General features: G+C 47.1%; 1 protein-coding gene across 1 annotated transcript in view; it reads left to right on the top strand.

Annotated features, from left to right (window-relative positions):
• The window catches only part of LOC141101673 (probable E3 ubiquitin-protein ligase HERC6), a 172,558-nt gene that overhangs the window by 80,246 nt on the left and 76,515 nt on the right, over window positions 1–15,797 (top strand). Inside the window, exons 12-14 of the mRNA XM_073590923.1 lie at window positions 3,378–3,567; window positions 12,298–12,437; window positions 15,564–15,680. Of these exons, the coding sequence (XP_073447024.1) occupies window positions 3,378–3,567; window positions 12,298–12,437; window positions 15,564–15,680 (447 nt within the window). The remainder of the gene's footprint in view (window positions 1–3,377; window positions 3,568–12,297; window positions 12,438–15,563; window positions 15,681–15,797) is intronic.

Consider the following 15,797-nt stretch of genomic DNA (forward strand, 5'->3'; position numbering starts at 1 on the left):
CTCCACCGGTAGGGATCTGGAACCAACAGCTGCTCCACTATTTCACCTTCCTTCAGTGTAGTCAGTCTATACAGCAATTTGCTATTGACTGCAAAGTGTGTGTACCTGGTGTCAGCCTCTGGCTCTTGAACAACCCCGTCAATCACAGTCACATTTTCAAGGCCCCTTCTAGGGTAGGATCCTGCATTTGAGTAGTCCCAAAATGTTCACCAGAAACCCCAGCTCAGGAAGCTCGACCTTCCTGATCACTGATTCATCCTCATCACCAGCTAAGACACACAAGGGGAACTCCTCCACCTTCGACTGCAATGGGGATTCATCAGGGTTGCGCTGGCTCCTGCCTGAGACACTGGACACCCCTGCTCTTCCCCACAAGTCCCAGAACAGTCTGAAGTCCCGCCCAATTATCACGGGGTGCAGCAAGTCTCTGACTACCTAGACTTCATGTAACTCCTTACCACGGCTCATTTTAATCATCACTCTGGCAACAGGGTAGTCTTTGGCATCCCCCCGTGGATACAGTGGATGCCCACATGTTTACCTGTGATCAACTGGTGGCAAAGCGTGGCCCTTATTAGGGTCATCAAGCTCCTGGAGTCCAAGAGTCCTGACACCAGTACTCCATTTACAGACACGAGACATGACTGCGGTTCCTCTCCGGGCTGATAGTCCACACTGCATGCTGGGTAGGCATAATACGTGCAACACCTGCCCAGGCTGCAATCCATCTGCTTGGCAGGCATAGGACAATGGGCTGCTATTTGTCCAGGACCGTGACACCACCAGCAAATCAGGTCTTTAGCAGCAGCCTTTGGTAGCCCCTCATCAGCTCCTTGAGACCTTGGACTCCCCCTCCAGTGGTGCCTCTGTTTCCCCTCTTTTTGGACTCGGGCTCCTGCTAGGTATCCCAGAGTGGAAATGTACCACCCCCTTGCTTCCTCAGGGACCTCTTGACCACCTGGTACCTTTCTACAAGGCCCACCAGGACATTCACATTACGGGGGTCTCCTTGGGCAACTCAGGTCTGTACCAACCTGGGGAGAGAGTGAATAAATAGGTCCATGACGACCCTCTAGACCATCTGGGCTGGAGTAGAGGACTCCGGCTGCAGCCATTTCTGGACTAAATGCAAAAAGTCAAACATTTGTGAGCGGGGAGGTTTGTCACCACAATACGCCCAGTGATGAACCCTTTTGGCTCTGACAGATATCGTGACCCCTGAGTGTGCCAATATGTCCGTTTTCAACTTGGCATATTCCCGGGCATCCTGCAAGGCCAAGTCAAAATAGGCTTTCTGGGGCTCACCTGTCAGATAGGGGGCCAGCACCTCCCCCCACTGTTCCAGGGGCATCCTCTTCCGCTCTGCAAACCATTGATAAACAGTCAAGAATGCAGTCAAGAATGCCTCTATATCATCCCCAGGGATCATCTTTTGCATGGTTCATCTTACCGTTTTCCGGACGCATGAGTCATCATCTTGATGTGGGTGTGGGGCAGTTTCTCTGCTGCAGACCTCTCTCATCAGGAGTTCTATCTGTCCTTGCTGTTGCTGCAGCTGCTGTATTAGGAGCTTGTCTCTTGCTGTACCTGGTGCTGTTGCGGCTGGCTCAGGATCAAGTGCTTGAGTAGCTCGTCCATTTTGTCCGACCACTGTTCCATCTCCGTAGCTGCCTTAATCCAGGACATACAATTTGTCCACCACTGTTACACGTGTTCCTGGAACGTTTACCCGCATCCAAAACACCACTTGTGGCAGGTCGGCTCACTTAGCTGCTCCTCAAGGTAGATACAGGCACACGTGGGTTAAAGTCTGGGTGGTTTTTCGTGTCATACAAAATGGTAACATAAATACAGCCTTTCTGGCTCAAAAGGAGACTAAAAGTTCATTAACAGTCCTGCCCAGCACTCCTGGGCGAACTCATATGGCAGCTCTCTCGAGCGTCAGCCTAAGGCTTGCTTGCCTCTACACAACACAGAACACAGAAAAAATAACTGGACATTTATTTCTCCTCCAGCAACACTCTGGAGATGGAGATATGGTGGGTAGGCGTCCCGCCCATCTCTGACCTACCCACCATGAAAGCCATGCCCATATAGCAACTGGATTTCTCTCAGCACATATCATGCTGGAGAAAACACTTATGGCTTTCATATCACACAAAGATAGCAATCTTTGTGACACATATCTCCTCATGTACGACCCTGTCAAACATGTAACTATAGGATTAGTAATGGATAGGTGTCTTCTAGACACTTCTCTATTATTAAGTCATGGGCTTGATGTCACCTGACAATACAAAGGTGACATCAATCCCACAAATATGAACCCCACTTGCAACCACTACAGGGCAAGTGGGAAGAGCCGAGCAAAGCGCCAGAAGTGGCGCATCTAATAGATGTGCCTTTTCTGGGCAGTTGCGAGCTGCTATTTTTAGGCTGGGGAGTCAATATCCATGGCCCCTTATCAGCCTGAGAATACCAGCCCCCAGCTGTGAGCTTTAGCAAGGCTGGTTGTCAAAAATGGGGTAGACCCCATGCCGTTTTTATAAATTATTTATCTAAATAATTATAAAAAAAAGAAACAGCGTGGGGAATCCTCTATTCTTGATAACCAACCTTGCTGAAGCTGACAGCTAAGGGTTGTAGCCCCCAGCTGTTTGTTTTGTCTGGCTGGTTATAGAAAATACAGGGGAACCCAAGCCGGTATTTTTATTTTATTATAGCACAGGCCGTGGCTGATGAGTACCCCCATCAGCTGCTCCTGCTGTCATCCTGGAATGCAACTATAAACACATTCAATTCACAAACGATAATTGATCAGAGTTCTTTCTATAATGTTGACGTTACATTTTTTATTTATTACCGCTTTTTCCGTATGTGCTAAATGATTTTATATTTTGATAGATTAGAGTTTTACAGGAGCTAAGATACCTAGGCTTCATAGGAGCAATATGATGGTGGTGATGGGAGGCTTTCAGTAGGCCCCCATCACAACCCCCACCCCACGATTCAAGCGCATCTGAATGGACACTCACACCAGTTAGAACAACAAAGATTTAGAGTGGCACTCAAGAACTTAAACAGAGAAGATAATCCATATATTGGGGTAAATGCTGTGATAGCACAGCCCTGTATGGAGCAGGCTCAGCTCCTGAGCCAGCTCCATGCACCTGATGTGTGCTTTACATGTACATCAAATGTCAAGAAAAGGTTAATATTGAGGAAAGAGTGGTTTTAGAATTTATTTAAATTTTTTCATTCTGCAAATCTGTAGAGTTTTGAAATCAGTGTTATACTAGTTCAGTTAAGAATCTTAGTGTAGAAACACATTCTATAAGGTTGAACTATTATAATTTGTTTTTCTTGCTTCCTCGTAGATATGTTCAAGTTTGAAAAATGAACTGATTCCAGCAACTGAGAGTCTTCCAAATCTCTTTGAGGCTCTGTCCATCTTTCTTTTAATCCCAGCATGCCCTATAATGCATGATCCTGACGTATGCTTGCCATTGGCAGCTCCTATTGCGCAGGCCATCAACAATCTCAGCTCAAATGCTTTAAAAATGTTGGGTATGTTCTTGCTTTTACACTTCTCAGGACATGTTAGTATTATAAATGTATGTTATTCCTGAGTTTTATAATGATGGCTCCCACTTGGGGTTTAAAGATATCATAGATGTGGAATCTCTTCTTGGACTTCTCAATATAAGAGAGTGGTCTTCCTTCTTTGATAGACTCATCCATGGTTTACATTGTTATCCATTAATTTTGTTCCCATCCAATCATTTCATATTGCTGGAGCATTCAGTGGCCAGACCGGCGGCAGTCTGTTATTCTACCAGGTTGCTAGCTTTTAAAGGGAATCTGTCACCCCATTTTTCGCCTATCAGCTTTTGGCGCCGCCATCAGGGGCTTATCTGCAGCATTCTCTAGTGCTGTAGATAAGCCCCTGATGTAACCTGAAAGATAAGAAAAATGATTTATATTACACTCACCCAGGGGCGATCCGGGTCCAGTTTTGGTCCGATGGGTGTCATGGTCCGGTCCGGCGCCTCACATCTTCTAACAGTGACGTCTTCTTCTTTGCTGCCTGTCGCGGCTGCTGCGCAGGCGCACTGCTCTGCACTGTTGAGGGCAGAGCAGAATACTGCAGTGCGCAGGCGCCGGACCTCTCCCGGACCTTTCAACAGGGCAGAGCAGAGTGCGCCTGCACAGGAGCCACGACAGGCAGCAAAGAAGAGAACATCACCGTTAGAAGATGGGAAGCGTCGAACCGCAACATCCATCGGACCAAGACCGGATCGCCCCCCCCCGGTGAGTATAATATAACTTATTTTTCTTATCTTTCAGGTTACATCGGAGGGGGGATTCAAAGAGTATACAGACAGGACAGCATGGGATTGCAAAACATTTCCCTGTCTGTTTTTAAGCTATGTTTTGCCTCAAAGAAAGAATCAGCTTCGATCCTATGCTGTAATATCTGTATACTCTTTTGCGTCCCCCCGGCCCAGGAGCTGTGGTATAATCAGACCATGTTCCTGCACGGTCAGACACAGCCATTACACAGTACACAGCAGGGGCACATTTATAAGATTATCTCAGCACAGGAACATTTTATTTAAACACATCCAATTGTGGAAATTATAATTATTCAAAGACGTGTTGATTCAAATTAGCTTTGTTCTTGGTACAAACCCTTTAAGTACATCAGAAATGAAACATTAGACACATATAGTTGATTCAAATTTTTCATCCATTTTGCATCTATAGCTTCTATGAAGATCTGTGATTCTTCAGAAATTCTGTAGATTGATCCTGTGGTCATCGTCTTTTCCATCTGTCTCCTACATCTTATCAGCCTACAAATGTTTGTTAACAAAGAGCAAAACAGATGGAAGAGAGTATGACCAAAGGATCAGACTACGGGGTTTGTTTGTAGTCTGTGACTATGGAAACACTGGGATCTTCATTGGAGCAGTAGCCTGAAAACAGTTGGACATTTTTAATCATGACCCATTACAAAGTTAATGTGCCTTTAATTTTACAGTACATACATAGGAACAAAGAAAAATGAGTGTCCACAGGTATAGAGCAGAAAATCCACAGATGTGTTGCCTTTGACTTCTTCCAATCTACAGGGTGGGCCATTTATATGGATACACTTGGGTGGGCCATTTATAAAGTTGGAATCCAAAATGGCCGACTTCAAAATGGTCGCCATGGTCACCACCCATCTTGAAAAGTTTTTCCCCTCCCATAAACTAATGTGCCACAAACAGGAAGTTGATATCACCAACCATTCCCATTTAATTTAGGTGTATCCAAGCCTAGAAATGCCTAGAAATGGAGAGACACTGGGTGAGGTTATATTTAGGGTGATAACTGCAGTTAAAGATAATATGTCACCAGGTGTTTGCTATACTATCTGAGATGAGCATGATGTAGGTAGGGGAGGAGACCTTGATTCCGAAGATTTGCCACTTACTGTACCGCTTTCTGCAGTTTTGATTAAAACCTGTTTCTTTATCGTCTTATTGGGGGACACAGAATACCATGGGTGTATGCTGCTGCTGCTAGGAGGCTGACACTATGCAAAACAAGAAAATTAGCTCCTCCCCGGCAGTATACACCCACCGACATGCACCAAGCACCTCAGTTTGTGCTTAGTGTCTGTAGGAGGTGGACCGGGATCTCCCCAGATCCGTATTTAATCCTTTCTTTTCAGGTTTTAGTTGTGTTTTTTTTAATGATTTTCCCTTTCTTTTTCAGATACAGCATCAGGAAACGGGATGTGAGTTCATCCTGCTTTTCCTATTAATGCGGCTGAGCGAGCAGTGTGGTGTCACCCACATCGCAACTCTCAGGACCGCAGGCAGGACCTTCCCCTATCACCCTCAGGTGCTATGGGCTTATAACGGTGGCCGGTCCTAGCCGAGTACCCTCCTCACCCCTCTCCCGGGACAGGGCTGAGAGGAAGACGGCGGTCGCCAGCGGTGACGTTTCCCCTACCATGGCCGTCTTCTGCACCATACGGACATAGTGCGGGTACTGAGGATCGTTTCTCCCAGCGGCCTGCTGGCTATCGTGGGCCCCTGCGGTCATCCTCCTCAAGGACGTCAGGTAAGCGGATCCAGATGTCCCCTCCAGCCCCGCTCTCAAATATGGCCCCTAGCCCTGCAGCGTTACAGCCAGTACTGCGCTGTATTAAAATACAGCCCTGCACCACGCTATCAGGATCAGTACCCCTTTTTGAATTTTCCTTCTCCAAGCGCTGTTAGACGCGCTTATCATCGGGGGGTTCAGCGGTGGCCTCCACAGGCAGCATCCTACCCGGTAGCTGCCCTGTCCCTGTGACCTTCCTATCCCTGTGGCCTCCCGGTCTCTGTGGGTCCTGTCCCTGTGGTTTCTTTGCTCCGGGTGCGCCGTCGCTCATGAGGGCAGAGGGAGCACTTTCACTTTCGTTTTCAAAAAAAAAAAAAAAAAAGTTAAGGAAGCTTCTCCCCTCTCCCTGTGCGCGCTTTCTTCGCGCACTTTTACAGCATAGCACGGGGCTGCTTTCACTTCAGCCCTGTCAGTGGGACATTTACCGCGCCCCCTCCTCGGTCCTCTTCCAATCAGGGCTTGGCGATTAAGCCCCGCCCATCGCTAGCATCTCTTCCTACCTCTCTCTTCACAAGATTTCTTCCTGGGGGACACAACGCTGGTTTTTCTGCACCTGAACCTCGGTAGGCTCGGCGCTGCTTCAGCTGACGCTAGAATTAGCTCCCATCCACAGTTCCACATCAGGCAGTGTTTCTACCCCTTTGACATATGCCCAATCCTGCAGGAGCTCTCTGCTCTAGGACCCACCGTTATTCACTACGCCTGCGCGCGGCGTAAAAAGAAGTGGGTATCAGGTCAGTCGTCTCCCTTCTGTCCGTCCTGCAGCCCTTCCGCCATGTCTGCCCCTCAGGAGCACTCCGAGCCCCGGGTTGAGAGCACCCCACCCCCTGAGTGGGCCGTGGCGGTCTCAGTCGGTCTCTGATCTCACGAAAGTGTCTCAATCTCTGGTCCAGGTCTTAGAGCGGTTACCCCAGCTATCTGCAGCCACCTGTGCGCCGACCGCCTCTCACGGTGAGTCGCCAGCACCTGACCGCGACCCTCAGACGGACTAGCCGGGTAGGGGCTCTAGGAAGCGGGTCCTGTCTGGCTCGTCTTCCAGTTCGCAGGGTCCCTCCGCTTCTCCCAGGCTACGCTCTTTGTCTCCATCCTCAACAGACGATCCTAGGTCAGACGATGATTCCCAATCTGGATCTGACTCAGAAGCGGACAACATAGCTAGAACTCGGATATGGTAGATAGTCTCATATCGGCTATATTCCAAACTCTCAAGATAAAGGAGGATAAGGCACCCCCTCAGGAATGCCCTGTTTCCTTTAAGAAAGCGAGGCCTCCATCTCAAACCTTTCCTAATCACAAAGAGTTCGACACTTCCTTAGCCAATCACTGGCAACATCCTGAGAAACGTTTTTCAGGCCGCAAGTACTCAGATGTACTATATCCCTTCGAGATCTAGTCACAAAATGAACCAAAGCTCCCGACGTAGATCCACCAGTTTTCTCGGATTTCCTCTAAGACGGTTCTTTCCCTTCCGGACCGAGCTTCTCTTAAAGATCCAACAGACAGGCAAATAGAGTTGTTGGCTAAGTCAATTTTTGAGGCATCCGACGCTCCCCTCTGACCTATCTTCGCCTCCGCTTGGGTGGCGAAGGTCATTTCAGCTTGGGCAAAGATTCTGCGCAAACGCATTTCAGCAGCAGCCCCTCAGGACAAGCTGGCGGATTTAGCAGACCAATTTAGTCATGCGGGCAAATACCTTTTGGCTGCCTCTTTGGATGCGGCTGGGTGCGTAGCAAGAGCTAACAGCAACATAGTAGCCATACGCCGCATTCTTTGGTTGAAGTCGTGGAATGCGAATCTCTGATGCCACTGGTGGAAAGAGCATTTCCCTTCCCCAGTCTCGCCCTAAGAGGTTCTTTAACAGGAAGGCTTCTCGGCCGTTTAGGTCCTTTCGCCCCTCCTCTCCCGCAGAAGGTTCATCCCAGCAGTACCGGCATCCTGTTTCCAGAGACCGGAGAAAGCCTTCTTATAAGCCAGCTCCCCGCTGGAGATCCAGAGGTCAGCCCTCCAGGTCCTCAGGCTCCCAATCCGGCAGATTTTCATCTAAGTGACGGGTCATCCCCACCTGGAAATCTTTCCAGGGTGGGAGGCAGACTTTCCTCTTTCAAAGACGCATGATTATCCATTATCGACGACGCTTGGGTCAGGGAAATCATCACATCCATATACAAAATCGAGTTTTCTTCTCCCCCAGTCGCTTCTTTCTGTCTCGATCCCCAAGACAGCGATCACAGATTACAGGGTTCCTTCAGGCCGTCTCCTCCCTCCTTTCCGCAGGGGTCATCGTTCCCGTTCCTGCAGACGAACGGTTTATAGGGTTCTACTCGAATCTCTTCGTAGTCCCGAAAAAGGACGGCTCTTTTCGTCCAATTTTGGACCTCAAGTTGCTCAATCGCCACGTGAAGATCCGGAGAGTTTCTCTGCTCTGTGGACATACAGGAGGGCTACCTCCACATCCCCATTTCTCTGCGGCATCAGAGATACCTCTGCTTTGCGATTCAGGACAATCACTATCAGTTCACGGCCCTCCCCTTTGGACTAGCCTCCGCTCCCCGTGTCTTTATGGAGGTGATGGCAACAGTCACGGCCATCCTTCGATCCAGAGGGATTCTTATCATCCCTTACCTGGACGATCTCCTGATCAAGGGTTCGTCCCGCCAAGACTGTCTTCACAGTCTTCAGATAACCTTGGATGCCCTCAGCCGCCTCGGATGGATAGTCAACGAGGAGAAGTCCTGACCTTTTTGGGCATGGAGTTCGACACGAATCTAGCCCGGGTGTTTCTACCGAGGGACAAGTTTTTAACCCTTTCCAATAGGATCCAGTCTCTACAACGCTCGAGGATCAAGTCCCTTCGGTCCTGCATGAGGGTCCTGGGGACGATGATAGCTTCCATGGAAGCGGTGCCCTTCGCACAATTCCACTCTCGCCCTCTCCAACTGTTCCTCCCGTCAGTCTGGGACAAGACCTCGTTTTCTCTGGACCGCCCCATTCTTCTTCCGCTCAGAGTCAGACAATCGCTGACTTGGTGGACATTGCCGGCGTCAGTTCTCCGCGGAAGGTCTTTTCTTCCGCCTCGGTGGCAGGTCTTCACCACCGATGCCAGTCTCCTAGGATGGGGGGCGGTGTACCATCATAAAACGGCCCAAGGGCGCTGGGACGCCTAGGAGACTCTTCTGCCCATCAACCTTCTGGAGATCAGGGCAATCCTCCTTGCTCTCCTTCATTGGCAGCATCTCCTCGTAGGCAAACCAGTCCGCATTCAGTCAGACAACGCCACGGCTGTGGCGTACAAAAACCACCAGGGCGGTACTAACAGCAGGCAGGTAATGTCAGAAGTGGCAAGGATGCTGCGCTGGGCAGAGCGTCACGTTCCGGCGATCTCCGCTGTTCACATTCCAGGGGTGGAAAATTGGGCAGCTGACTTCTTCAGTCGCCAAGGTCTAGCGTCAGGCGAATGGTCCCTTCATCCCAATATGCCAGCGTTGGGGCACCCCGGAGGTCGATCTCATGGCATCTCGCATGAACAACAAAGTTCCTCACTTTGTAGCCAGGTCCAGGGATCCTCTAGCCGTCGGTTGCGACGCCCTAGTAATTCCGTTGTCCCAGTTCCAGCTGCCTTATCTGTTTCCTCCCCTTGCCCTCATTCCTAGAGTGGTCAAAAAGATAGTCAGAGGGCATTCCAGTCATCCTAGTGGCTCCAGACTGGCTGAGACGCCCTTGGTACGCGGAGTTGGTGAACATGCTCGTGGACGTCCCACGAAGGCTTCCAGACCGTACAGATCTTCTCTCGCTAGGCCCTCGTTACCACCAGAGTTCTCAGTCTCTGAGTGTAACGGCATGGCCGTTGAGGATGCCATTCCGAAGGATTCAGGGTTTTCCAGCCGGGTCATTCAGACCATGATCAAGGCTCGGAAGCCAGCTTCCTCCCGCATTTACCATAGGTACTGGAAGGCCTTTTTCCGTTGGAGCGATAACGAGGTTTTTCCACTGTCATTCTCCATTCCATCCATTCTTCGTTTCCTCCAGTCTGGTTTGGATGTGGGCCTATCCCTCAGTACTCTCAAAGGCCAGGTGTCTGCCCTAGCAATCCTCTTCCAGAAGGATCTAGCTTCCTTACCGCAAGTGAAGACTTTTCTCCAAGGAGTCGCCTATGTGGCTCCTCCTCATCATTCTCCGATAGATCCATGGGATCTCAATCTTGTTCTTGGCGCCCTCCTGAAGGCACCATTCGACCTAATCCAGGACATCCCTCTGTCTTTCATGGCAGGTGTCTTTTCTAATCGCCATTACTTCCATCAGGAGAGTTTCTTAGCTGGCGGCCTTATCCTGTCGTTCTCCGTACCTTATCCTCCACCAAGATAAGGTTGTTCTCAGGCCAGTTCCTTCCTTCCTTCCAAAAGTAGTATCTCCCTTTCACATTAACGAAGATATCGTCCTTCCATCGTTTTTGTCCTACGCCTGCTCATCCTCTGGAAAAGTCACTCCACTGGACGTAGTGAGAGCCTTGCATGTTTACCTTGCCAGGACCGCTTCTTTTCGCCAATCTGATTCCCTGCCTCTCATTTCTGAGGGTTGCCGGAAAGGTTTTCCGGCCTCCAAATCCACAATTGCTCGCTGGATTCGGTCTACCATCCTGGAAGCCTATCGACTTCAGGAGAAACGGCCCCCTCCGGGAGTGGAAGCCCACTCCACCCGGGCTGTTCGGGCTTCTTGGGCTGTGCGACACCAGGCTTCGGCCTCACAACTTTGCAGGGCCGCGACCTGGTCGTCTTTGCACACCTTTGCGAGGTTCTACAGGGTTCATACCCAGGCCTCGTCTGATGCAGCTCTTGGTAGGAAGGTTCTGCAGGCGGCGGTCGTGCATCGGCCGACCTAAGCCCTTCCTTCTGTCGTTCCTTTTATTGCTGTTCCCACCCTCGGGACTGCTTTGGAACGTCCCATGGTATTCTGTGTCCCCCAATAAGGCGATAAAGAAAGAGGGATTTTGGGTTCTTACCGTAAAATCTCTTTCTTGGAGCCTTCATTGGGGGACACAGCACCCTCCCTGTTTAAGTTGTACCGTGCTGGGTCTTCGAGTCCCTTGTTGGGTTGGTACATATGTTCATTGCTTTTGGTTGCTTCTCCTACTGCTTTTTCACCAACTGAGGTGCTTGGTGCCTGTCGGTGGGTGTATACTGCCGGGGAGGAGCTAATTTTCTTGTTTTGCATAGTGTCAGCCTCCTAGCAGCAGCAGCATACACCCATGGTATTCTGTGTCCCCCAATGAAGGCTCCAAGAAAGAGATTTTACGGTAAGAACCCAAAATCCCTCTTTTATCTGCTGCAGATCTACCAGTACTTTTTATGCTGAGTGTTGTATAATCCACACTAACATCACTAATCAGCTCTGTACACTGTGCATAGGCAGCAAAAATTTCAATTAGTGGTGAGTACTGGAGTTATAGAAAGCTCATGAATATGGAGGACTACTTGACAGCAGGTTTACTTGTCGTCTAGTCATAAACTCCGGCTGATAAAACTATAACAAAAAAAGCTACAGTAAAGTAAGTGATTCATCGCTGGAATCAGGGTCTTTGTCTCTACATCATGCTGCTCTCTGATGGGGCAGCAAAAGACGGTAGCAGAGTCCCTCTAAATTCGTAGCATTGGTAGGATTGAGATGTGCGGGACAGTGCTAGGATTTTGAATAGAATTCTGTCTTATTGTATTTTTATTCTTTTTTTATTCATCCTTTTTTCTTGGTTCATGTGTTTAAACAAACAATGAGTCATGTGAGAAGGTTAGAGTTTCCGTTTGCTGAAGTTGGAAAATGTCAACAGAAGCCAAAGAGGCAGAATCATTTAATGCCCAGCGAATTCATTAAACTTCTGTAAAGTCTCTGAAGGAGATGAAACTACCTAAAAGAAAAATATCTTTGCTGCTGAAAGCAACCAATCACAGTGCAGCTGTTATTTCAAATTCTGCCTTTGTAATATGAAAGCTGTGTTGTCATTGGCTTCTCCGGGCAACAAATACTTGTTTTTTTTTCTTTTTTCCCCTTTGGACTTTTTTCTATAAATCTGCCCCATAAAGTTTAATGAATCGCATATATTCTTTTATATTGTAGGTAGTATATTGTTGCTCTGTTGTCATTTTTCAGAGGCATTATGGTCATCTTTGCTTGAACCTTCACTGATGAAGCAAATCCAAATGTTTAAGATTGCCTTGGTATTATCGGTGTTTATTCACAAGGAGGATTCTACTAAGAATGTCCTAGAAGTGCTAAAGAAGCTGTATAAGGTGAGTGTGAGTAGGATGGAACCTGTATGGTCGTATTTTTAGAACTACAGGTCAACATTTATGACGGGCCTCCACCACAATTGTAACTCTTGAAATTTCCATATTTTTGCGCAATGCCAAACTTTGCTGGCTTAGTGGGGGGGGGGGGGGGATTAACCTCCTGTTAAATTTGCCTCTTATTAATTCATTGGGATTTTTTGATTTAAGACCAGTGTTTGAAAACCAATCTTAAAGGGTTTCCTAGTCTTCCATTGAAAGTCTGTAGTCACTCTCTGTGGCTTGAGCCTTCTGAGTCCTTACATCGTGCACACTGCATGCTGTCAGGATTCTCCGGTGTTGCCAGCGAGAGTGAGCAGTCATGTGACCGCAAGTATACGATTTGCATACATGTGGTCAGATGCTATCTTGATGTGCTCAACTGAATTAAGCAAGGCTGAGCACATCTAGTTGGAATGTAGCCGGAAGTATGGAAATCACGTGGCCGTCCGCTCTCAACACCAGAAAATCATGCGCTGTAAGGGAAGCCACTGAGCGACTGCAGACTTTTATCAAAAGACCGGACAACTCCTTTAAGTATATGCTATCCAAGAGTGAAATCTCCACATATGCCCTTAAGAAACTGTGGCTAAGGGTATGTGCACATGTTGTGGATTTGCTTTTGTAAAAATCTGTGCAGATTCTTCTCTTGGCAGAAAATGCAGTTGAAAATCCGTGCGTTTTTTCTGCAGATTTTCATGCGTTTTTTTCTGCAGATTTGCAAGCTAAATAAAGATATATTATTTAACAAAAAAAAGAATTGTGATGTAATTTCCTTGTCCAACCTCTTCTTTTACATTCTCCGTTGAAGACCTTAATATCATTACATGCCATGTTCAAATACAATGTTTACACACACAAAACAAATACTGTATAAGTGAATATAATATATATATATATATATATATATATACTTATACACATACACACATATACATATAGACATATGCACATACACATATATACACATATATATATACATATTTATACATACACAAATATATATATATATGTGTGTGTGTGTGTCATCCAGATACCCTCATTAATAAAAGGGTACATAAAGAGTTAAATAAAAGACACACACACACAGACACGAAATTTGCGTGAAACGCAATATCTGTTTATGTTTCAAAATAATAAAAGAATAATTTGCGTGGACTCCTGCGTAATTTTCACAACCAGCAGAAGGAAAGCCGATGGCTGAGGGCTGATGTTAATATTTTGGGAAGGAGCCAATAGGCATAAAGGTGCCCAGGCTATTAATATCAGCTCACAGATGTTTGCTTAGCCTGGCTGGTTTACAGGGGAACCCCAGAAAAATATTAATATGGGGTCCCCCATAAAATCGAACCAGCAAAGGCTAGGCAGACAGCTGTGGGCTGATATTAATAGCCTGGGAAGGGGCCATGTATATTAGCACCCCCCAGGCTAAAAACATCAGCTCTCAGCCACCCCAGAAATGGGGCATCTATTAGATGCGCCAGTTCTGGCACTTAGCCTCACTCTTCCCACTTTCCCTGTAGCGATGGCAAGTGTAATATTTGTGAGGTTAATGTCACCTTTGCATTGTCCGGTGACATCAAGCCCACGGATTAGTAATGGAGAGGCTTCTATAAGACACCTATCCTTTACTAATCCTATAGTTGTATGGTAATTGGTAAATAAAGACACAGCCAGAATAAAGTCCTTTAATAAAAAAAGACTAAACAGTTTTTCATCTTTATTTACACGCCTAATTCCAGTGAAGCCCTCGATCTCCTGTAATAAAAATAAAATAATAAACCAACACAAATACTTCCTATCCGACGTAGTTGTAAATAACGAGTGTCCCACAACGATCTGAAGTGTAGAACAGTTACATCAGGAGATGTGACTGCTCTACCGGCCTCCTGTGACAAACTGACGGGAGATAATCGCTCCTGCAGTGTTATCACTGAGAGTTTACCGGAGTTCATGCTCTCACTTTACGGCACTGCTGCGTGAGAATTTAACTACGCAGTGGTGCCACAAGTGACAGCATGAACTCCAGTGAACTCTAATGGCGGCAGAGTGATACACTGTGGGAGGATCACCTCCAGTCAGTATGTCACCGGAGGCAGGTAGAGCAGTCACATCATCCTAATGTGACTGTTCTACACGTGAGATCGTTGTGGGACACTCATTATTAAATGGACTATGGCGGAAAGGTAAGTATATGTTGGTTTAATATTTAATTACAGGAGATCTAGGGCGTCAGGGAATTAGGTGTTTGAGTATGAATGTGTTGTTTTTTTTGTTTTACACTTGAACACAATCGCCGGATGATGGGACTACTATCCCATCATCGGCACATGCTGTCACTGTTCTATGTGACAGGAGACATAGTCGGATGGGATAGTAGTCCCATCAGACCATCAGACGATGCCTGACTACACACAAACACCCGCAGACACACACAGAGACCCGCACAGACACCCACACACAGACACGCACATATTCTCCGCTCACACACGCTTCCTCCTTCCTTTCCGCAGCATTTTTGGCATGCAAAACCGTAGCTAATACGCAAGCCCTTTTAACAACTGCGATTTAGCTGCAAATTTGACTAACTCAATGTAAGTCAATGGGTGCAGAAACTCTGCAGATACACAAAAAGAATTGACATGCTGCGGAAAATAAAACGCTAAGAATCAGTACCGAATTTTCCACAGCATGTGCACACCAATTCTGGATTCCCTTTGATTAACATTACTTGAGCACTCCTTTGCGGATTTGGTGCAATTCCGCGTGGAAAAAACGCTGCGGATCCGTAACGTGTGCACAAAGCCTAAAGATTCTGAATAAGATTTAAGCCACGTTCACACGTTCAGTATTTGGTCAGTATTTTACCTCAGTATCTGTAAGCCAAAACCAGGAGTGGGTGATAAATACAGAAGTGGTGATGTGTTTCTCTTATACTTTTCCTCTGATTGTTCCTGTTTTTCGCTTACAAATACTGATGTAAAATACTGCCCAAATACTGACAGTGTGCATGTGGCCTTAATGTTTAAACCTGATTCCTATCTAGTGTACAATTTATAACCAACATTTCTATATATATTTGTAATGTAGGCAAACATGAAAGCTGGTTACAAAGTACCAATAAACTACTTCTGCGTGCCTGAAGTCTCCATGGCAATTATCATCCCTTTGGACCTTAAAAACTGGCGTAGCTATCAAAGGCAAACTGTGAGTAAATGATTTTACGTTCAGAAAATTTCATAGGCAAAGCCAACGTGTATTTTTCCAAGAAACCACGACAGAAATACAAGGCTGACCTTCTATTTCTGGCATAAATGTGCCTGC

Source organism: Dendrobates tinctorius, unplaced genomic scaffold (assembly GCF_039654945.1).
Source record: "Dendrobates tinctorius isolate UK_male_01 unplaced genomic scaffold, ASM3965494v1 ptg000011l, whole genome shotgun sequence".
NCBI lineage: Eukaryota > Metazoa > Chordata > Amphibia > Anura > Dendrobatidae > Dendrobates > Dendrobates tinctorius.